The sequence below is a fragment of the Diabrotica virgifera genome, chromosome 1 (genome assembly GCF_917563875.1).
Source record: "Diabrotica virgifera virgifera chromosome 1, PGI_DIABVI_V3a".
In the NCBI taxonomy this organism is placed as follows: domain Eukaryota; kingdom Metazoa; phylum Arthropoda; class Insecta; order Coleoptera; family Chrysomelidae; genus Diabrotica; species Diabrotica virgifera.
The window spans coordinates 74228546-74253354 of record NC_065443.1 but is presented as its reverse complement, the minus strand read 5'-3'; the positions used below and the strand labels follow the sequence as shown (position 1 = coordinate 74253354).

The 24809-nt window shown below is 39.3% G+C and overlaps 2 protein-coding genes across 2 annotated transcripts; both read left to right on the top strand.

Moving 5' to 3' along the window:
- The first annotated feature begins 530 nt into the window (after window positions 1-530).
- Window positions 531-16671, top strand: LOC126890994 (general transcription factor II-I repeat domain-containing protein 2-like). The gene is made up of 2 exons (XM_050660177.1): window positions 531-1371; window positions 16454-16671. Exons 1-2 carry the CDS (start codon window positions 531-533, stop codon window positions 16669-16671), a joined length of 1059 nt encoding a protein of 352 aa, XP_050516134.1.
- Window positions 16672-17042: 371 nt separating this feature from the next.
- On the top strand, window positions 17043-22376 carry LOC126890987 (uncharacterized). The gene is made up of 2 exons (XM_050660169.1): window positions 17043-17681; window positions 22353-22376. The coding sequence occupies exons 1-2, from the start codon at window positions 17043-17045 to the stop codon at window positions 22374-22376; spliced, it is 663 nt and encodes a 220-aa protein (XP_050516126.1).
- Window positions 22377-24809: the final 2433 nt, after the last annotated feature.

Here is a 24809-nt window from a genome sequence, read left to right as displayed (position 1 = left end):
CTGTTGTGAAATAAAATAGGGCGTACCTCCTTAAAACAAGTTTGTGCGTGTAACAGTATTTTGATTTGATTTGAATTGTTGCTTTTGTGTGTGATTTAGTAGAATGGAAAAGAAGCGAAAAATTGATAGTGAATGCAGAAAATTCAAAGATCAGTGGAACATTCAGTATTTCGTAATTGAGTCCAGTAACAAGGCGCTATGTTTGATTTGCAATGAAAGCATAGCCGTTCTCAAAGAATATAACGAAACGTCATTATGAAACAAAACATTCTCAAAATTACTCAAAATATACAGGAATTGTGCGGACAGAAAAATTCGAAGCTTTGAAGTGCGGATTGAAATCGCAGCAATCTTTATTTACAAAAGTCAAAACTGAACAAGAGGCGGCAACTCGTGCCAGCTTGCGTGTGGCTCTTGAAATTGCAAAACGTGGAAAACCATTCACCGATGGAGAAATGATCAAGGAATGCATAATTGCAGTAGTCGAAGAAATGTGCCCTGAATAGGTAAATTTATTAAAAACTGTCAGTATGTCAGCAAACACTGTGGCTCGAAGGGTACAAAACATCGCTGAAAATATATCCTCTCAACTGTTCGACAAAAATGGACATGTTGAGTGGTTTTCTTTGGCCTTGGATGAGTCAACGGATGTGTCAGATACTGCTCAGGTGTTGATTTATATTAGAGGATTAGATAAAAGCTATGAAGTGCACGAAGAACTTCTTTATATGTATAGTATTCATGGCACAACTACTGGTATCGATATTTTTAAAGGAGTTGAAATGGCCATTAATAAAAAGAACCTTCGATGGAAAAACTTGAAATGTATTACAACTGATGGAGGCAAAAACATGAGTGGGAAAGATAAAGGAGTGGTCGCTCTTGTGTCAAAGGCTGTAGAAAATGACGGCGGCTCAAAACCATTAGTCTTACATTGTATCATTCATCAACAGTCTTTGTGCGGAAAATGTTTGGATACGTCTGACGTTCTGAAACCAGTCATATCAATTGTTAATTTCATCAGACCTTTTGGGCTGAATCACCGACAATTCCGACAATTTATTGCAGAGATTGGAGAAACAGACTTACCTTATCATACTGCCGTACGCTGGCTTAGTTGTGGGAAAGTCCTTCAGCGCTTTTTTGAACTTCGAGCAGTGATCGAAATTTTTTTGAATGAAAAGCACCGCCCTCTTACTGAATTACAAAACAACGCATGGCTATGGAAGTTAGCATTCTATGTTGATTTGACAAAACATGTGAACGAACTGAATTTGAGATTGCAAGGAGAAAACCAGCATCTTCCTGATTTATACACTAATATCAAGTCATTCCGGATGAAATTGATACTGTTTCAATCACAACTACGAAGTAAATGTTTTTCACATTTTAAAACATGTGAAATATTCAGCCACACTACTGAGACTTAGTTTCCTATCGATTTTGCAATCGAAACTTTGAGTGCTTTGAAGATAAATTTTGATACTCGTTTCTCGGACTTTGATGCCATTGCGGATTGCGAATCAAATTAAGATTTTTCAGAATTCTTTTGATGCTGACATTGAAATCCTAGCCCCGGAACTTCAAATGGAAATGATTGATCTTCAGTGCAGTGATATAATTAAGAACAAATATGAAAACTCATCTTTGTTGGAATTTTATAAGAGTCTTCAACTGACACAATTTGATAATTTGCATAAATTTGCTCGTGGGCTGTTTTCCGTTTTTGGTACTACTTATTTGTGTGAGAAAACCTTCTCCAAAATGAAGTACACAAAAAATGTATACAGATCTAAATTAACTGACGAGCATCTTAAATCTCTTTTAATAATTGGTACAAGTAAAATTAGTCCACAACTACAAACTATTGTCGGTGGAAAATCTCAATTACATACATCTCATTAGCATTTCATATGTCATGTTTGTTATAAGGTATGTGTTGTTCATTACTTACAATGTATAAAATGTTAGTTGGATTCATTTCAATAATTTGTTAGTTATTATATGCTGAAGTTAAATTTACTGCATAAATTATACATGTCTTTACTCATTACCATTATGTGTTTCTTTATCCAACTTATCACAAACATTTTATTTGCTATAAAAAATATTAAGGAGTTTTCAAGTATGTCTCCGCGGGCCGGACAAAATCTGTCTGCGGGCCGGATGTGGCCCTCGGGCCGTAGTTTGGAGACCCCTGCTTTAGGCGATGGGCTGATGCATGATAACTCTCGATTTCCTAGCGCGGATTACGAAAGAGTACATTGCCTGAAGAACACCAATATAACAACCATGGACTGGCCTCCATTGAGTCAGGATATGAATCCCATTGAGCACCTATGGGATGAGCTCAAACTCAGGGTTGAGCTACGTAATCCAGCACCACCGACGGTGGCAGAGCTAAAAAATACATTAGATGAAGAGTGGGTAGAAATTCCTCAGGAATCAGTCAGAAACTTAAAAAGGTTCTTAAGAAATCGCATGCAAAGTGTAATAAAACGCATAGAAGGTAACACTGAGTATTAATTTTGATTTTTTATGTTAAATTACTTTTATATTCATTACATAACGGCTTTCGTTCATAAAATGTTTTCTCACATACAATATTTTGTTATCTTTGTTATGTTCTTTAGTTACTAACTTTATAAAATATTATTGTCATTGCAATAAAAATTACTTCTGTTCACAATATTTTACTTTTAATTTTACATATATATGTTGATAGACACTTGCCAAACAGCGTAGTCAAAAAATATAACTCATTTTACTTTATTCTACGGCCGTGCTAAAAGAGCCACTTTCACGCACGCATTTCGTTTCCGGAAGTTGCACTTTCCTGCACGGCGTACGGGAAAGTAAAATACCTTGTAATATGGCAATATAATATATTATAATACATGGAATAAACTAATATTTATATATTATTTACTAATTTATTTCAAATTTATCTTATTGTGTTCATGTTTTAATGAAATTAGCGCGATTATTTCATTCATAGAAAGCTACGCCCAATAGAAAGCTACAGAAATCTGAATTAAATCGATAATTTTTGATAAACTCCCGTCGTTAAGTATATTACGTCAGATGCCCTTCGTTGAATGCATTCAGTGACATTAATGACAATTAATGTTTTAAAAATTATAAAAGTGATGACTTTCAATCGTCAAATATTTATAAAAACTGTGTGTTTAATGGTACTTACATGAATAAGTTACAATAAAATTTTGGTTTTAAACAGTTTTATTCATGAAATAATCGCAACAAATTGCACTCGACCTCTGAAATTAATATAGAATTTTTGCTCTCGTGACACTTTGACATAATTTCACTCGCCTTCGGCTCGTGAAATTAAAACTGTCAAAGTGTCACTCGGGAAAAATTCAATAATTTCAGAGCTCTTGTGCAATTGCTACTGATAATTCGATGAAATAAAATTATTTTGACATAATATTTAAAAGTCAGATCAGTAGACAATTACAATGGTTTTGAATCGTCGTCATGGAAACCAATATCGTCGTTCGTGGTAACCCATTATATTGAAAGTTTGGTTTTGACAACCTTATCAAAGAATTAATTTGTGTATTTTCACTTCTAAATAAAAATTGATATGCTTTTTCTCATGAGGATCTTTCAGTGCGTCACAGTTTTTCGTTTTCTTTCTAACGCACTAAATTGTATGTGACAGAAAAAAACGCACGTCGGTGATTACATTTCGTCGGTGACATTTATAACATATATTCTAGTTGTCAATAGATGGCGCTATAATCGAAAAAAAAAATTTACTAATTATATAATATATACATATCTACGAATATAATTTGTACAATTTATAAGACTATACAAATCAAAGAAAATACCATTTTATAAATGAAATAAATAATTGATTTGTTTTATGCCAAATTGCAAATAAAATGTGACAACTGTCAAATTTAACTAAAATGTCATGTAAGAATAAATGTCATAAATGTATATTATCACGGACTTACCTTTTTTTCTATCATTTGTGACGCACTGAAAAATGCTCATGAAAAGAAGCATATAACTCTTTTGTGGCTTTTTTCCAAACGTACGGTCCTAGAAAAAATATTGTTCCTAACTCACGCGGAAAGTGTCTTCCCCGCACTTGACTGCTTGCCCGAACTCCGCTATCGCGTCATTCGGGTCAACGGCAGTCTCGTGCGTGAAAGTATCACTTTCCGCACTAGTTAGAAAAATAACTATTTAGTCGATTTTTTTGCTCGCAAGTGTATAAAGTGTATAAAATATTACAGTATACTAAGATTACTACTGTCAGTTTTATTGTAGATGGCATTCTTAGTTCGGTTGATATAACATATATCTGAGATTGCAGACAACAAGAAGTATGTGTGTAGTTTATTTAATATAAAATACATTTTACTTTCTATCATAAAACAGAAAAAAAAATGTTTGTTTAATAAATAAAAATTGCTTTTCACTTAACATTAATTCTCAAATTGCCACCTACCTTCCTCTTGACAGTAATTAAACCGACGACGATAATCTTCTTAAACATTGTGGATCATTGTGTGGGCTCCAAAATTATATGGGAGTGCATGCATTTCGTTACATCATGCTATGGTACGCTGGACAAGCCATACAGTCTGTAGTCAACACCCCGATGTATGAGCGGGAACAAAAGGTGAAAAATACTCATACTCTCATGAGTCGCATCTGGCGAGTCATGAGGGCCTTCACATTTTACTCTCTTTCAACTCGTCTTGAGTAAAATTTCTTTAATCTTTCCTATCGGCCTCACTTGGCCAATTCTTACTTTTTCCGACCCCGAATGGCTATTAGGTTTCCGAGGGCAGACGGGTCACTATTTTTTATTTACTTCTATCACTCTATCAATACTTCTTACCGAATGATTGCCGGTATAAGCAATCCCCCACTTACTGACCAACGGCTTCGGGCGGATGAGTTGGTGAGTGGTAGGGCACTCTGTTGTCCTGAGACCGAGAAATCGGTCTCAAAGGCGGAGGAACCAGGAAATTGTCAATGGCATCAAGATGTAGAAGGCCAGGAGAAACCACTACATTAAAGATCCTTGTGGATATCTCTAGTACAGCTTCCCATGACAGATAAGGAAACTATACATACATTTAATGATCATGGACTTCGGAATCCAAGATCCGGCAGGGGAGGAAGATCACAACCAGACCACGGGGCCTCTCAGGTCGTCAACACACGAAAACCTCGTGTCGTGGAAATCCACAAGATAGCTACGTGGAACGTAACAACTATGTTTGAAGGTGCAAAATTACAAAATATTCAGCTAGAAATGGCCAGATTAGACATTCCTATCCTAGGTATATGCGAGACGAAATGGCTAGGGTCAAACATATTTGAGAGTAATGGATTCATTGTATACCACTCGGGAAAGGCAGAAGGACCCAGACGTAACGGAGTCGCAATCATTGTTAAAGAAGAGATTCGTAACTGTATCCGAAATTTCGTCCCCTTCAATGATCATATCATTATGATTCAGCTGCAAAATAAACTGCTGAATATTAATATAATACAAGTCTTTGCACCAACAGCTGACAAACCAGATGAAGAAATTGAACAATTCTACAGCGAAATTAAACAAATTCTCCGGAGCACAAAAAAACATGAAGCTACAATTATTATGGGAGACTTCAACTCAAAAGTTGGTGCCGAAATCACACAGGATATAACCGGAAAGTATGGACTTGGAGAAAGGAACGAAAGAGGGCAAAGACTAATACAGTTCTGCCAAGAAGAGAAATGCATTATAGCAAATACTTTGTTTCAGCAACCTAAAAGACGACTATATACCTGGAAATCTCCAGCTGATCAAGAGGGAAAGATAGTCAGAAATCAAATTGACTACATTATCATTAATAGAAGGTTTAGAAACGGTATTATATCTGCAAAAACATACCCAAGTGCAGACGCAGCAACTAACCATAATCTGCTCTGTGCTGGATTCAAACTAAAACTAAAAGGAATAAAAGCCCCCACAACGCAGAAGAAACCTAATACTCGACTCCTAAGAAATGCCGTAATAGCAGATGAGTTCGGAAATAAGATAAATCGTGAGATTAAAAAACAGTTAGAAAGATCTGAACAAGAAAATATCGGTCAAAATCTAGATATCATGAATTCCGCCATGGTCACCATAGCAAACGAAGTTTTGAAACCTGAAAAAGACCCAATAAAGAAAAAGGATTGGATGACCGATAAAATACTAGACCTTATTCAACAAAGAAGAAATTGGAAAAACAAAGACGAGATTCGGTATAGAGAGATATATCGACAAATAAGATACGAGGTTAAGCGAGCAAAAGAGGACTGGATGGAACAAAGATGTCGTGAAATGGAAGAACTACAAAGAAAACATGACGAGTTTAATATACATAAAAAGCTTAAATAAATTACCTACACTCAGAGAAAAAGAACTCCTCACTTTATGAGAAACTCCAAAGGTAACATAATTCTCGACTTGGATGATAAAAAGGAAGAATGGACTACCTATATAAAAGAGCTCTTCCTGGATACGAGGCCACCACTTAACACCACCAAGTATACGAATACTGGTCCTAGTATTTTAAAAGCGGAAGTAGAGAAAGCCATCAAACAGAGCAAAAATGGGAAATCTCCAGGCCCTGACCAAATACCATCAGACTGGCTCAAACTTCTGGATGACGACAATGTCTCACAATTAACAAACATTTATAACCATATATACGAGACTGGAATGATGCCGCAGATATGGTTGGAGTCTACATTTATTCCACTCCCAAAAAAACCTAATACATCATCATGTAAAGACTTTAGACTAATTAGTCTCATGAGCCACTCTCTCAAGCTACTTCTTAAGATAATTCTTAATAGAATCAAGCAGAAATGTGAAGAGACAATGGGAAACAAACAATTCGGTTTCAGAGAAGGATTGGAAACAAGGGAAGCTTTGTTCTCAATGTTAACATTACTTCAACGATCATGGGAAGTACAGAAACCAATTTACGTCTCCTTTATAGATTTTGAGAAGGCGTTTGATAGAGTTCAACATGATAGGTTGTTTGAATATCTAGAAATGATTGGTATAGATGATAAAGATCTGAGACTTTTACAACATCTATATTGGAATCAAGAAGCTTCTATTCTGGTAGACGGTAAAGAAACAGACAAAATTTGCATCCAAAGAGGTGTCAGACAGGGTTGTGTGTTATCCCCAACTTTGTTTGACGTATACTCAGAAATAATTTTTAATGAAGCCTTGGAAGGACAATGTGGAGTTCGAATCGGGGGAGAAACTATTAACAACATCAGATATGCAGACGACACCGCGATCATGGCTGAAAATATCGAAGATCTTCAATTCCTTATTGATCGAGTCACTAGAGAATGCTCCAATAACGGACTTAACATAAATGCAACAAAGACAAAGTTACTTGTGGTTAGTAAACAAGACGTCGGCCCTATGCAACTAATTGTCAGTGATGAATCAATAACAAAAGTTAACCATTTTAAATACCTAGGGTGTTGGATAAACGAGACACTAAATCCGGATGAAGAAATTAAAACTCGTATAGAAATTGCAAGAGGAGCATTTATGAAACTTAGATCTATTCTGAGCAACTCTCAGCTGAACTTACAACTAAGAATCAAGTTCCTAAAATGTTATGTGTATCCTGTATTACTATATGGATGTGAAACCTGGATCATGAAGGTTAACATGATGAACAAATTAGAAGCCTTTGAGATGTGGTCGTATCGTAGAATGCTCAGAATATCTTGGGTTCAACGCATTTCAAACAGAGAAGTCTTAAACAGAGTAGGTCAAGGCGAAGGTGACTTAATGAAGATGATAAAAAGAGAAAACTTGAATATCTGGGGCATATAATGAGAGGTAGCAGATACAGGATGCTGCAGTTAATACTCAATGGAAAGATCGACGGAAAAAGAGGAATTGGTCGAAAGAAATTTTCATGGCTCCGAAACCTTCGTCAATGGACTGGCTTATCAGCAGATCAATTGTTACATGCCGCACAAGATCGAGAACGATATCGGCAAATTGTTATGGAAGCTACCCACGCCTAAAAATTTGGGCACGGTACTTAAAGAAGAAGAAGTGGATCATTTCTGGAGTTATATTACTATCTTCCAATATAGTTCTATTGTTTAAATATTGTAAATTTTATAGTCAATATATGTAAAGTTTTGGTTTTAAGTAACTCCATAGGAAAAAATCAAGTGGTGTGAGATCTAGAGATCTTGGGGTCACTATACAGAAAGTCCGCAAATAGGACAGGAACGACAGGAAATAAAGCGGAAATAATATTAACTATCAAAAGACGAAAACTTGAGTACGTGGGACATGTGATAAGAGGGCAAAAATATTTATTATTAAAACTTATTATGCAAGACAAAATCCGAGGAAAGCGAAATGTGGGAATACGAAGAACATCCTTGCTTAAGCACTTAAGAGAATGGTTCGAATGCAGTAGTGCAAAGCTAATTAGAGCGGCAGTCCATGATTTCCAACCTTTGATAGAAGATTGAACATAAAGAAGAAGAAGAAGCAGGGATACTCTTGCACTTTTGGGCAAAGGCAAATGTGACCTTTTTTTCTTGAAGAGCCTCTTACGGGGAAAATATATTTTCATTTTTTACAATATAAAGTTATATTCGTCTTTATAGACATTTTTGTAAATAAAAATGACTGTAATGGGCCAAATGACAACATATGGTTTCAGGAAGATTATGCACTGATGAGTTTACATGGAACTTGGTGCCCAGGGTTACTGCTAAGGCACGTCATTTGAAGGTTCAAGAATTTTCGGCACTAATGTGATGCAAACATATACTCGGGAGTTTTGGAGTTGTTGAACACAAATATGGCATCAGAACCACACCCTCGGAGAACCTAGTGCTCAGGGTTAATGGTATGCACGTTATCTTGGGCGTAATGACGTAATCGATGATTTTTTAAATGAGAATAGGGGTCGTGTGCTAGCTCATTTGAAAGGTCATCCAATTCTTTATTCAGCAATATTAACATTAACATAATTATTTATACAGGGTGTCCAAAAAAATTAAAATTAAATTTATTGATACATGAAGAAGGATGTATGTAATTTATTTAATAAAAAAAAACATTTTACACAACAGAAATTTTAAAAAACAAAAAACAGTGCATTTCACAAATAAACATTGTTTTTCAATATTTAAATTGCCAAAGAGGCAGGTGGGTTGTAACTTAAACATTTAATTTAAGCGAAAATAAATGTTTATTTGTGAGATAAACATTTTTTCTACGTTCAGGGTCCATCCGATCTACGTGGTATCTCCACATGCATCGTCTTGCTCTTATCCATCCCACTACGTCGTGAACGCCTAGATCTCTCAATTGTGTGTTCGTTTCGTATTTTATCCTGAGTGTGATAACTCTTATTTATCTTAGAGTTATCATCTCTGTTGTTCTCATTATTTGTTTGGTCTTTATTACCTCGGCGCTTGTCTCAGCAGTGTATGTCAGTACGGTCTAACACATATCTTAAAAATGCGGACTTTGCTTTTGGTGTTCATATTATTTATTCCGCCAGAGTATATCCCTCAAGAAACCAGATTATTCTCGCTGCTTTCATTGCCTGCTGTTTTGTTGCTTGCCACAGGTGAATGTCGCTAGATATTTCCTCATCCAGGTATAAACAATCGATTATATGGTCGAAAACTACTATAATTTACATCTAATTGGGTTCTTGGATATTACCATCAATTGGGTTTTCTCTGTTGTTAGTCTCATTCTTTTTGGCGATTATTCTAAATTTTTGTAGTACACGTTGTAAGTCATGATCTTCGTTTTCGGCTATTAAGGTCATAACTGAAGCTATAACTTCATCTATTATCAAATTAAAATAGGCATGGGCTGAAGCTGTCATCCTGTCTAATGCCTACATTGGATTTGATTTCTTCAGTGAGACCGTGTGTGGTTCTCATTCTTGTTTTGTTGAATCTACTGAGCTCTTTGATCATGTTTCTATATTTCTGAATAAAGTGTTTATTTCCAAGAAGAGAGAGCACGTCCTTCAATCGTACTCTGTCGAATGACTGTTTCACATATAGAAGACTCAGATATGTATAAATAATTATGTTAATGCTTATATTACCGAATAGAGAGATAACCTTTCAAATGAGCTAGCACACGACCCCTATTCTCATTAAAAAAAAATATCGATTACGTCGTCAACCCCAAATGTATGACGTCACTAGTATGATATATACATATATCAAGAAAAATTATAATTTAAAAATAAAAATTGACCTGTTTCAGGATTTTTCCTTAAAGTTGCTGGCTTACGAAATAACGAATTTATTCCTTGCACCATACTGTACAAGAAACTTATTAACGACTTTCAGCGTAGCTGTGATTAACGTAGAATTGATGATGATTGTCAAATTTCATAAGAAACAGTGTGAAAAAACAGTTTATTAATCGCCAGACTAATCGTCTAGAAAGAAGTTTCTACCAGCTAATTAAAAGATACTCGTATAAAATTGAATTTCCTTCTCAGTTACAAATATGGTTTCGTGCACTTGGATCACGCACTATCAACGACCATGGCGTATGAAAAATATTTATAGTAGGATAATTTCAGCGAGCTCGTAACCGTAAATCGGTTTTTTCTAACTTTTTTTATTGCCAGCTGAGTAGAAAGAAGTTCGGAATTTGTATCTGGTATGAGCGAAATGCACTTAGTAGAGAACCGATAACTCAATACACATTCAATCGCGTCGGCTTTACAAATACGCGATCGACTGCACACAGACTTGAAAGCTACGAGATGTTGGATTAAGTCATATCAGAAAAAGGATAGGATACACTTGAGTGCAAAGTAATCGACTCAACATTATTTTGCGAAAATACCTCTCCAGTTTCAATCTGAAAAATGTAAATTTAAAAATATTGTTCTACAACCGTGTTAAAAATGCAATTTTTAGCACTCCATAGGAGCGTTAAAAATGCTACTTTAAAGCACTAGTGCTTTAAAAATTTTAAGGCACTGCAGTTAAAAGTGAATTGTTGTCAAATTGTGAAACGTCAATAGTTCTTTTCCTAACTAGAGCGGAAAGTGATACTTTCCCGCACGAGACTGCTGTTGACCCGAACAACGCGATAGCGGAGTTCGGGCAAGCAGTCGAGTGCGGGGAAGACACTTTCCGCATGAGTTAGAAACAATATTTTTTCTAGGGCCGTAAGTTTGGAAAAAAGCCACAAAAAATAGAGTTATACCAATTTTTATTTAGAAGTGAAAATACACAAATTAATCTTTGACAAGGTTGTCAAAACCAAACTTTTAATATAATGGGTTACCACGACGACGATATTGGTTTCCATGACGACGATTCAAAACCATTGTAATTGTCTACTGATCTGACTTTTAAATATTATGTCAAAATAATTTTATTTTATCGAATTATCGCGCTAATTTCATTAAAACATGAATACATTAAGATAAATTTGAAATAAATTAGTAAATAATATCTAAATATTAGTTTATTGCATGTATTATAATATATTATAATGCCATATTACAAGGTATTTTACTTTCCCGCACGCCGTGCGGGAATAGTATATTATGCAACAAGTGCAGAAAGGTACTAATTTCTCACGAGTTTGAAAAGTTGCGGTACGAGCGCAAGCGAGTGCCGCAATTCAAACGAGTGAGAAATTACCTTTCTGCACGTGTTTCACACTATACTTTTTCTACAAGCACAGTTTTTCCTAAAAATAAAAATCACAATTTCCAAACGACGATTAATTATAATAGGTACCTACCTATGTGATAAATTTTAAACTGTATTTAATTAATACCTACTAATCAATTTAAATTCCTTATACCTAAATAAATTGCACAGAAATCAGTTAAAAAATTAATGCAGTGCCTTAATTTGTTTAAATTTAAACAATTATTACACATTATTGAAATTATATTTATGCAGTCACGGATTTACACAAAACCTACTTCATTCGACGTCTCTTGCACAGGTTGCTAAATCCTTATTGGTTATTTGATAATTATAAAATGTTTAATAAGAATAAAATTGTAAAATAAAACAGTTGTAACATCCATAATTTAGTTTCTATGCTATAGTTAAATATAATAATTGTCTTATAGGTTATATATTTGTCTAAAGTTTAACCACGGATGTAACCAGAATATAACGTTACTCAGAATGCGGTAGTCCACGGATGTAAACAGAATATAACGTTACTCAGAATGAGGTAGTCAACTGTGCAGAAAAGAACTTTGCGGCACAGAAACGTCACTTTGCGGCACAGAAACGTCACTTTTCTGCACACTAATGTCAAATATCTTATACTGTGAGAAAATATCAAGTTTGCTAACATAAAACCGTGCAGAAAAGTGCACTTTGAATAGTGGTTGTAGAAAAAATTTATTTTCACGCACGCCGTGCGGAAAAGTGCAACTTTCGGAAACGAAATGCCTGCGTGAAAGTGGCTCTTTTAGCATGGCCGTAGAAAAAATATTTATATTTTCATTTATTAACATTAATATTAATACTACAACTTACGCAATTTGAAAAAGTTGGTTTAAAAGGATGTTATTCTATAGTTGTTATGATTTACGTATTGACAGTATAGGCAGTTTTGATGTAATGTCAAGAAAAATATAAAAATGGAATGTCAGTCAAGTTCAAGTAAAAGTTTTTGTAGATATTGTCCTGTAATTGACAATGAATAAATTATAATTATTGATATATAAGACGTTTGCAGAAAAAATATTGTATGATATACGTGTTAAAAAGTACATTTTTAAGGCACTCATGTGAATTGCAGAATTCGCTTCGCTCATTCTGCAAACTTTCACATGCGTGCCTTAAAATTGTACTTTTAACACTTATATCATAAATAACTATTAGTGTACAATCAATAATCTCATTACAGGGTTTTAAAAAAGTTTTGGTTTTGGGTGAATTGAATGACGTATTATAAATAAAGAATGCAACATAGAGAGGGTGTAACAATTTGACATGAAGATACTGGTAATAGTGATTATGTCTTATGATAAGGAGGAGGCCGTAAACGAATAATAAATTATATACTGCCTATCCGAGCCAGTAACGGAAAATGGTCTAAAAGTAACAAAGAAAAAGCCACAGTCCTTGCCAAATACCTGGGGAAAATGTTTACTAAATCACCAACCACATGCTCAAAACAACAAACCTGATGCAGAACATTTAATTCAATTATATTTAGAATATCCGTACTAACTAAAAGCACCATTGGAAAAATTCACTGCCAAACAAATTTTCAACAAAATCCAAACCAATTCTAAACCGGAAAAGTCCCCAGGGTGCGACTGAATCACTGCAAGAATTCTAAAAGAACTTCCCAAGAAAGGAGTGCAATATTTAACACAGGCTTTTAACGTAATCTTAAAAACTGGCCACTATCCCCTTTTATGGAAAGTAGTACAAATCATCTTAATACCCAAACCAGGCAAGCCTGTAAAAGAATTTACGTCCTATAGAGCTATCAGTCTACTTACAGTGATACAAAGGTCTTTGAATAACTACTACTGGAACGATTTTAGCCAAACCTCGTAGAACAATAGCTAATACCCAACCACCAGTTTTAATTTAGATAACAAGAAGCTACCATTGAGCAAATTCACCGAATCTGCAATCCCATAAACAAACCCTTAGAAGAGAAGAAATACTGTTCTGCAGCATTTTTGGATTTTTCGCAGGCTTTTGATAAAGTCTGGCACACTGGCCTGCTATACCAAAGAAGACAAGTCCTTTCTCTCAATTACTTTCTAATCCTCAAGTTCTCCTCTTCGAATCTAAAAAGTGATAATTTAAAAATATTTAGTGTACAATCGTTAACCTCATTATTGAGTTTTAAAAAAGTTTTTGTGTGAATTTGTGTGAAAGTGTTTTTGTGTGAATCGGATGACCTATTACAAATAAAGAATGCAACTAAGAAAAGGGGTCACAATTTAATCTGTAGATACTGGTGATTATATCCGCTGATAAGGAGAAAGAAATTAAAGACGGAGGAAGATCCGTTAAAGATTAAATGTAAGAAAAATACGTAACGAAGAGAAATAATCGATTTCTTTATAAATAGATAATCTCAAAGAAGAGCTTAGAGAGGTCCGATGTGTGGTTACCAGCGTTTGGACTGTCAGAAGGAGACGGAAGGCAGCCAACCTGACACCAAAAAGGGTAGCTACTGGTCCCAAGCTAACTAAAGCCCAGAAACAAAGGTGATTAGAATTTGTTCGCGAACATCTGGATTGATACATATACACACCCATTTTTCTTGACTAGAATTGACTGCTACATTTTCTTGACTGCTCTTCCATTCTCTTTTTTATTTCGCTCCAATAGTAGATGTCATTTATTTTATAAATTATGTACCATTTACATTTTTTCTTAGTTTCAGTGGTTGCCAAAATATCAAGGTTTATCCTCTTAAATTCTTCTGTCAACTTTTGGTCTTTAGTTCGCCATACTTAAGTTTCAAGTGCTATATGTGATTTTCTCTGTTTTTTTTCACGGCGATGGCTGAATCTTAAGATTGGGTTTCTCATACTAAAAGCAGAATTTCCCCCATTGGGGTTGCTGCCTCTGTTAAAAATGTGGATTATCATCCAGAAAACTACATCCTGATTTTTTATCCTGTTTCTTGTATGGTCGCAGTTTTTTGTTTTATATGTGACAGGATGCTAAATTCTGGCGCTAACACCCCCACTTTGGAGAACCTATAATTTTAGCTGCCTATTCTGGATCCGACGCTGGTTGCAGCTGCTCTCTCTGGGCCTGACTTTATATGAGCCACTTCCGCTGTTCCCACCATCTGAAGTGTTCTTTTCGCCGTGTCTGCAGTTGTGGTCTTTGGACCTTATCCCGGGTCTGTGATAGTGAAGCGGTCCGATAAGTACTTAGTCTTAATTTTGGAAAACTGGTGATTTATTTTTGAACATAGTCTCCTTTTAGCTTGACACAGTTGACCCAGCGATGTTTCAACTTCTTTAACTCGCCTGAAAAACGCGTTTTCTCGAGGTCTACAACGTAGGCTTCCATGGCGGCGCAGAGGTTTGAAAACAAAAAGAAGTCGTACAGGACCAAATCTAGAAAATACGAGAATACGGTGGACGGGTCAGCAGTTGTGAGCCGCGGCGGCAGCGGCGTCGTCGGAAATGTGAGCTGGTGCGTTGTCATGGTGGAGGAGTACTTTTTCCCTCCCCAATTGGAGCTGCTTTTTCTGCAATTCGGCATCGAATCGGCCGAATAATGCGGCATAGTAAAACCATGTGACCGTTTTGTCTATTTCCAGTAAGTTGATATAGATCACACCTTGCGAATCCCAAAAGCGGTGACCATCACCTTTTCGGCCGATAGGACAGTCTTTGGAGCATGTTCTTCGGAGCACGTTCGCGGGCTCACGTCCACTGTATCGACTGTTTCTTGGCCTCTGGTGAGTACCGGTGGATCTATATTTCGTTGACGGTTATGAAGCAACGTAGAAATTTCTTGATATTACGCTTAAACAACCTCAGATATTGCTCTAAAGTGGCCTCATGGTTGCACTTGTTGGCCAGAGTGAGAAAATGCGGCCGACAACTTTCTTATGCTCAAAATTTCTTGCATGATGTGACCTACGCGATCTTTTTGGATGTCTATTGTCTCAGCTATCTCGAAAACCTTCAGCCAGTGGTCTGCTATAATGAAATAGTGGATTTTTTCACGTTATCCTCCATGGTAGCCGTTTTAGGGACACCTGTGACCACGTTGAAACTCAAACCAATTTTTGTTGGTCGCCATCGAAGGAGAATAGTCGAATAGTTACCGTACAGCGCATCCAAGCACTCTTTGATTTGGACAAGCAGCGACCGATATTGCTCTTTTTCGTTTTTCTAAAATCCTTAGACACACCTGCTTCCACACGCGGTCAAAACAAAACTCTAAGTCCGATTCAGCTGAGATTTTCAGATAGGCCGTCTATAAAAATGTATTATACGATAGTAGATTACTATTGCGATAATGGCGCCATCGGGCGGAGAGGTTAAATATTTATTCGACCACCCACGTATACACAACAGAACTGGGTCCCTACTTGAACTTTATCATCTGTTAACGTCAGTTCCAAGGAGTTCCTACCCACTTGGGTAGTGGGTAGGAACTCCTTGGATAGTCCTATCAGGGAAACTGAATCATTCCCTGTCCCCCACATATTCCAGGTACTTCTTGGCCCGGGAAACTAGTAACTGCTTAGGGTCCCTTTTTCAGGGTTACGGATGAAGACCACAACGGCAGCCACGGCGGAGAGGGAAGCCTTCGGTACGGTGAGGGTGGCGACCCCGGATTTTAGGGTTAGTATAAAATCTAACACATAGAAATGGGAAGCAGCATTAGTTTCATCATTTTTTAGTTTCACTAAGTCTCTCGGTAGCCGCCGAAGAGACAAGACGTGCAGAGTGCGGACGAGCAGCAGTAGCAGCGCAACAAGTCGAGGAGAGGGAAGTGCTTTGGTGTAACGTACTTCTTAGTACGGCTGTGAATGTAAGCACAGCAACACTAGAGCGCTCGCTCTCGCTAGACGCGAAGACGTGGAAGCAGAGGCAAAAGCCAACCTCTTGGATGTGGTGAAACTCAGGAAGTTTGATTTCATTGAATTTTCTGAGACATTGCAAACAAGGGTTGGAAAGCAGAATAAGCAATAGCGGGCTCGACGTGAGCCCGCTACGGGATACTCTCTGTGCCTCCGTTAGGAATGGGTACAGTTTAAAACACTGTGCCTCGACACTGCAAGGTGTAGTTATTTAGAATACATCTTGCAGCCCCGGCCCCTAAGGTCAGAGAGTTGAGAAAATCAAGAGGATCCCGTACCTAGTTCTGTCTAGGTACGAGAACTACCGCGCTGTTGTGCAGGGAGCCAACCCTGAAGTCGATGTGGTGTCGGGCCAATCGGCTGAAAAAAAGGCTTCTTCTAAAAGTTAGGTTACCGCTCCCAACCAAAGATGACACGAGTCAGATCTCGGTCACCCCCCAGATCCAAGGCGCTTTCCCCGCCAAGATATGCAGACTCTAAAGAGTCCCTCCTGTTACAGCACCCTGAAGAGAGCAGCGATGACCACTCGAGCGACCAGGAAGATGGAAAAGACGGTTTTACGATCCAAAATCGTAGAACAAGAAAAAAGAAAAAGAAGTCAAAAGGCAAGGACTCCACGCAGAACGTCGAGACCACCGAGAACGTCACCGAAGCCACCCAGGAAGTCGAGGATTCCCAGAACATCGAGGCCACCCAGGAAGTCGAGGACATGGACGAAGACGTCCCAGGCGCCGAAGGCGGGGGCACTACCAAACGTCAGCGGGTTGAAGAGGATGCCGCCAGCGAAGACGAGCTGACAAGGGCCAACGAAGAAATCAACCGACTCAGAACCCTGATGAAAGAATTTGCAGCAAACGTTGATGCAAACAACAAAAAATATGAAGAGGTGATCGCACAACAGAAGGCAGAGATCAAAGAGCTGAATACGGAGATTCGACGAATGAGCGAAAAGATGGATGCCAGATTCGACGAGTTGATAGCTCTCCAGAAACAACTCGCAAAGAAACCGGAGAAGAAAAACCCCGAAAAGACGGACAAAAAACCACCAGTAGAGCAGCCTGCCACCAAAAAGATGACCACCGAGCAGACTCGACCACCCAGCCAGAAGGCTACCACCTCGACGAAGGAGGCGTCCACCCAACAGAGGAAAAAGAGAAAGGAAGAGTTTCCACCCCTGGTGACACTAACCGACGAGGAAGACGCCACATGGACGTCCAACCAAGAAAAAGCCATGAAACTAGCTCCCCAGGTACAGCTACCCCTCCCCGAAGAACCAGTGCCATCCACGAGCACAGATAGGGACGCGCTTGCCGCTTCCAGTCAAACTGATACAGTGTCAATGGAAACAAACCAAAACGAAGAAGACGCCGAAGAAGCCGTGTTACCTGAAAACCAGGTAACACCATACAGAAAACCGCCTGTAATTAAGTTACAGAGTGTCAGCGAGACAGGGGCTATTCTTACCATAGCCCAGGGCAAAGGCATCATCACCACAAACAAAATCTCCAGAAGTGGCAGAGAGACGCTCATCCAGGCTAAAAGCCCGGATGACTACAGAAAGATGACAAGGATAGTGGAGGAATATGCAGAAGCATACGCCGCCAAAGAGAAAAAGAGGCTACAATGGATAGCCTTTCCACTCGACGAAGACAGGAAACCAAAATTAGTGTTACGAGGATTGCCCACGAATACCACCGAGAAGGCAATCCAAGAAGACATGGCAAACCAATATGGAATAACCTGCCACACAGCACGTAACATGTCTACGAGAGTAGGGAAAAGGAGGCCACTACCCATGTTTGTCATGACACTGGATCAGGAAGACGTGGAAAAAGCAAAGCGGGTAACGAACCTGTGCCACATGAAAGTTGTGGTAGAGGACCTACACAAGGCAGCAGGACCGACGCAGTGCTTCAACTGCCAAGGGTACCATCACGCCCAGAACTCGTGTCACAAGGACCCGAGATGTGTGAAGTGCGGCGAAGAACACCACTCAAAGCAGTGCCAGAGAGCCAGAGAAGTCAAGGCAACGTGTGCCAACTGCAATGGGAGCCACCCAGCCAACTACAGAGGATGTCCTAGGTGCCCAACCTGGGGGAGGCCTCCACCACAGAGGTCACAACAGCGACCACCACCAAACCGAAGACAGCAGGCAACCGGGGTATCCTACGCGCAAGCCACGCAGGGAGACCAACCAGCGCAGAACAACACACCGTCCAACCGACCAACCCTCCCAGACGAAGAGTACCTAGTCAGGATGGTCACAAACATCGTGACTAAGGTAGTCCAAGAGGTGATACTCAGCACCAGGCAGGCACAGAACTAATGGCAGAGAGGGGATACTTGAGGATAGGCTCCTGGAACCCGGGCGGCATAACCACAAATCAGAACATACTAGATGAACTCGCCAACAGATACGAGATGGACATCGTAGCAATTCAGGAAACAAAACTGACCAACAACTTCAACCTAAAGTTTCCTGGATACGACGTATATAGGAACGACCTCACTAGAAGATCAGGAGGAACGGCCATCCTAGTAAAGAAGGGTATTAGACACACCAGTTACACTACTCCACCACTGGTCAACATGGAAGCCACAACAATAGAAGTTAACATGAGGCAAGGCGCAATAAGGATCACATCAGCCTACGTAAGACCACAAGACCCTTTAATGGACGATGACCTAGATGCGTTCCTAAACATCGCCGAACCATCCATCATAATAGGAGACCTGAATGCAAGATCCCCCAACTGGAACGACAGAGCTACGAACAGGAATGGACGACTACTAAACAGATACATAGAAAACAACGAAGACACAATAGCAATGGGCCCAGAAGAACCTACCCACTACCCAGGAAACGCACTTCCGACACACATCGACTTAGTTGTAGCCAAAAACCTAGGACTGCAATCAGAATTAATCACGCTGGACGAAGGATCAACTGACCACCACCCCATCCTATTAGAAATCGGAACATGGGAAGAGACAAACCCGCCAAAAAGAACAAAAAAGAAAATAAAGTGGACTAACTACAAAAGGTTAGTAAGTGAAGGAATAAACATAGTGCCAGTAATAAACAATCCAGAAGAAATAGAAGGAAAAGTCCTAGAGTTCGAAAATATCATCCAAGAGGCAATTAGAAACAGCACAACAGAGGAAGATGTCGAGATATTCATGGGAAGGTTCAAAGACATACCACAAGAAACACAAGAGTTGATAAGGGAAAAAAATAGAGCAAAGAAAACAGCAAAAAGAACAAGAAACAGAGTAGATAAATCCTGGGCAAATATTTTAAATAGGGAGGTCCAAACGGCCCTAAAACTCCACCGTAGCGAAAAATGGGACAACTTTGTACAAGAGATGGAAGAACAAGACTCAAACATGAGAAATGTCTGGAAGCTCCAGAAAATGTTGAGAAGCGACAGGAAACCCATCCCCCCACTACATGGAAGATACGGCATGGTATACACCATAGAAGACAAAGCAGAGGCAATGAGGACTACACTCGAAGATGAATGCAGACTGAACTTCCACCAAGATGAAGACGACGACTTCCTGGAAGAAGTCGAAGAACAAGAAGAAGGACCAGAAGACCCAGAGGACTTCATCCCCCCAACATCACCGGAAGAAATCAATGAACATATCAAAAATAGTTCACCGAGAAAAGCGCCTGGCCTCGACGAAATAACCAACAGAGCCCTAAAATATTTGCCCAGAAAAGCTATAGTGTATTTCACAAATATTATAAACGCAATATTAAGATTCAAGACATTCCCAAACAGATGGAAAGAGGCCCGTGTCATCATGATTCCAAAACCTGGCAAGAATCACACATTCCCACAGAACTACAGGCCAATCAGCTTACTTCCAGCGATCAGCAAGATAGTGGAAAGAGTCATCCTCAGCAGACTGCAAGCGGAAACAACCCGACTAAATATCATCCCAGAGGCTCAATTCGGATTTAGAGCAGAGCACTCCAGCGAACTACAAGTCCTCAGGCTAACCGAGTACATAGCAGCCGGTTTCAATGATAAGCAGTACACTGGAGCAGCGTTCCTGGATGTAAGCAAGGCATTCGACAGAGTCTGGCACAAGGGGCTCCTATTCAAAATGCGGGATTACGGGTACAGCGGAGCGATGACGAGGCTAATCTCGTCGTACTTGGGCGGCCGGAGGTTCAGGATTCGGATAGGACAAGTCCTGTCCGAACTCGGAATCCCGGAGGCTGGAGTACCACAGGGAGCGGTCTTGTCACCCCTGCTGTACACGATATACACCGCAGATGTACCTAGAACACCAGGTACCCTCATGAGCCTCTACGCCGACGATACAGCAATAGCGGCCAAGCATAGAAACGCAGATATAGCAGTGACCAACCTACAAACTGCACTAGAAGAAATTGAAGCATGGTGTATCAAATGGAAGATAGCCATAAATTCAGAGAAAACACAAGCGGTTCTATACAAGAAAGGGAGACAGCAGCCAGAGGAACAATTGAGGGTGCAGAACAGGCCCATCGAGTGGAAAAACGAAGCCAAATACCTAGGAGTCATTATGGATAAAGGATTAACCTTCCAAAAACACGTAGAAGCCACAGTCCAGAAGGCCAACATAGCAAGAGCGAATCTAAGAGGACTCACAGGCAGAAAAAGTAAACTAACACTCAAAACAAGGTTAAGATTGATAAATAGTATAATCCTACCGGTATTAACTTATGCGTCTCTCGCATGGGGACACGTATGTAATACACACAAGAAGAAGATCCAAGCAGTCCATAACAACAGCTTGAGGGAGGCCGTCAGAGTCCCAAGATATGTAGCTGAAAGATTCCTGTTCAGAGAACTCCAACAGGTGAGAGTCACAGAAACCATGACAGACAAGGCAAGGGTCAAATTCGCAGAATTAGAACATCACCCAAATTACATACTGCGAGAGACGCTAAGATACGACGAGTTCCACCGATGGAAGCACAGACGCCCGAAACAACAAATTATAGGATAAACTAAAAGTGATAAGTGATAGTAGTGTGTTCGTAGCTCGAAACAAGTGCCGAAGATAGCGTTACCCACGAAGTCCAAGTACCACGACCACCTCCAAGGTAAGCAAATATTAGAAAATTAGAAGGGCCTTAAGCCCCCAAAAAAATTCATATAAAATAAAAAAAATGGCGAAAGCCCCCAAAAAAATTAAAAAAACCAAAAACACAAAAAAATTAGAGCATCGAGTCATCGGGCGGGGCCCAGCAGGGCCCAACAGGGCTCAGTGGGGCTCGGCACGATGACTCGGGGCCCAAGCAAGCAATTTTTAGTACCGCGGATAAGTTATTAAGAAGATAAAGGCATAGAGCGCATCACGCTGGGCCTAGTTTTTGCATTCGATTAGGATACCACAGTGGAATCTTATTACCCAGGGTTCCATTGTGAAGAGCATTTGGCTACGATAGTTGTGCCTCCATCGCGCATCAGCGTGCTATGGGGGGGAAAGGGATGGCCTGGGGCATTGGAGCGAGGTGGGGTGATCCCTGTATAACTCGGGTCAAAACACCTCGCCCCAATGACTTGTTACACCCGAATGTACTCCTTCGAGAGGGTGAACAAATCCCACAGGTCGGGTTAAATCAAATTGCTTGCTTGCTTGCTTGGGAAGCAGCATTTTCATTACTGTGTTAAGGTGGAGAAAAAGTTTCGGAACAGTTTAATACGGACACTTTTAGGCGGCAATTACTACATTAGATTGATACATGAACATTACTGATCATGGGCTGCGGAAGTCAAGATCCGGCAGGGGAAGGAATACAAAATTAAACCACAGGGCTTCCCAGGTCGCTTGCCAGCGAGCGAAATCCCTGTGAGCAAAACATCACCAGACATAAGATGAAAATGAAGAATCCGTATAAAATAGCTACATGTAATGTAACAACTTTATATGAAGCCGGTAAGATGAGAAATCTATTCTCTGAAATGGACAGACTAAACATTAATATCATGGGGGTGAGTGAAACAAGATGACCAAATACAGGGAATTTCATAGCACACGGATACGCCGTTTATTTTTCTGGAAATCAAGACCATATGCATCCAAACGGAGTAACAATAATTATGAAACAGCATATTAGTAAATATGTGACTAACTTCATCCCAATGTCAGACAGAGTAATTTTAATACAGCTGAATGCTAAACCTGTAAATATAAATATCATCCAAGTTTATGCTCCCACTACAGATGCAGATGAGCAGAAAATTGAAGAATTCTACCATCAAATCTACCATCAAAAACAACAAAGAAACACGAAACAACAATAATTATGGGAGACTTTAACGCTAAAGTTGGACAAAAGATGATACAAAACATCCCCGGAAAGTTTGGCTTGGGAGAGAGAAATCAAAGAGGTGAGCGTCTAATGGAATTCTGCCAAGAAAATGCCTTCATCATTACAAATACCTGGTTTCAACTTCCAGAAAGGCGTCTCTACACGTGGAAATCCCCTCAAGATGGACATCAAGGTAGAATGGTACGGAATCAAATAGACTACATCCTAAAAAACCAACGATTTCGGAACAATATTAAAGATGTAAAAACTTACCCCGACGCCGACATAAACTCAAATCATAATTTACTCTGCTCCAAAATACAAATTAAATTATAGAAACTAAAGCCAACCTAGCCAACCAAACCTAGTAAGATATATCTCGACCCCCTTAAAAACACCCAAACGCACGAACACATATCACAGCAGATAAATAGTAAAATGCACAGAATATCAAATATACCAAACGAAAACAGAACTATTAACGAATGTTGGTAGGATATTCAAAACTCGATTTTAGAGTACGTAAGGGAATCTTTAAAAACACCTACAATGTTGGCAAAAAATGACTGGATGAACCAAGAAATTCTAGACCTGCTGGAAGTTCGACGAAAATACAAAAATAGAAATATAATCAAATACCGTGAAATCAACAAACTCATAAAAAGAAAAATTAAACAGGCCAAAGAATCCTGGCTTGAGAATTCATGTAAAGAAATAGAAGACCTCCAAAAAAAGCATGACAGTTTCAACCTCCACAAGAAACTTAAATATACCTACCTCCGGAATTAGAAAACAGAAAAATGCTCACGTACTTAAAAGCGCAGACGGAAAAAATTGTGATCACAAACAACAGTGCAAAGAATGGGAGAGACACATCAGTGACCTTTTGACGATGATTCTCGAGAAAATGCTCCAAATACTACATGTGACAACCAATTAGACAGAGGTTCCAGTATACTGAAGTCAGAAGTCATAAAAGCAATACAACAAGCCAAACACAATAAAGCACCTGGACCAGATCAAATCCCTGTTGAGCTACTTAAACTTTTAGATGAAGCAAGCAAGCAAGCAATTTGATTTAACCCGACCTGTGGGATTTGTTCACCCTCTCGAAGGAGTACATTCGGGTGTAACAAGTCATTGGGGCGAGGTGTTTTGACCCGAGCTATACAGGGATCACCCCACCTCGCTCCAATGCCCCAGGCCATCCCTTTCCCCCCCATAGCACGCTGATGCGCGATGGGGGCACAACTATCGTAGCCAAATGCTCTTCACAATGGAACCCTGGGTAATAAGATTCCACTGTGGTACCCTAATCGAATGCAAAAAAAAACTAGGCCCAGCGTGATGCGCTCTATGCCTTTATCTTCTTAATAACTTATCCGCGGTACTAAAAATTGCTTGCTTGGGCCCCGAGTCATCGTGCCGAGCCCCACTGAGCCCTGTTGGGCCCTGCTGGGCCCCGCCCGATGACTCGATGCTCTAATTTTTTTGTGTTTTTGGTTTTTTTTTAATTTTTTTGGGGGCTTTCGCCATTTTTTATTTTATATAAATTTTTTTGGGGGCTTAAGGCCCTTCTAATTTTCTAATATTTGCTTACCTTGGAGGTGGTCGTGGTACTTGGACTTCGTGGGTAACGCTATCTTCGGCACTTGTTTCGAGCTACGAACACACTACTATCACTTATCACTTTTAGTTTATCCTATAATTTGTTGTTTCGGGCGTCTGTGCTTCCATCGGTGGAACTCGTCGTATCTTAGCGTCTCTCGCAGTATGTAATTTGGGTGATGTTCTAACTCTGCGAATTTGACCCTTGCCTTGTCTGTCATGGTTTCTGTGACTCTCACCTGTTGGAGTTCT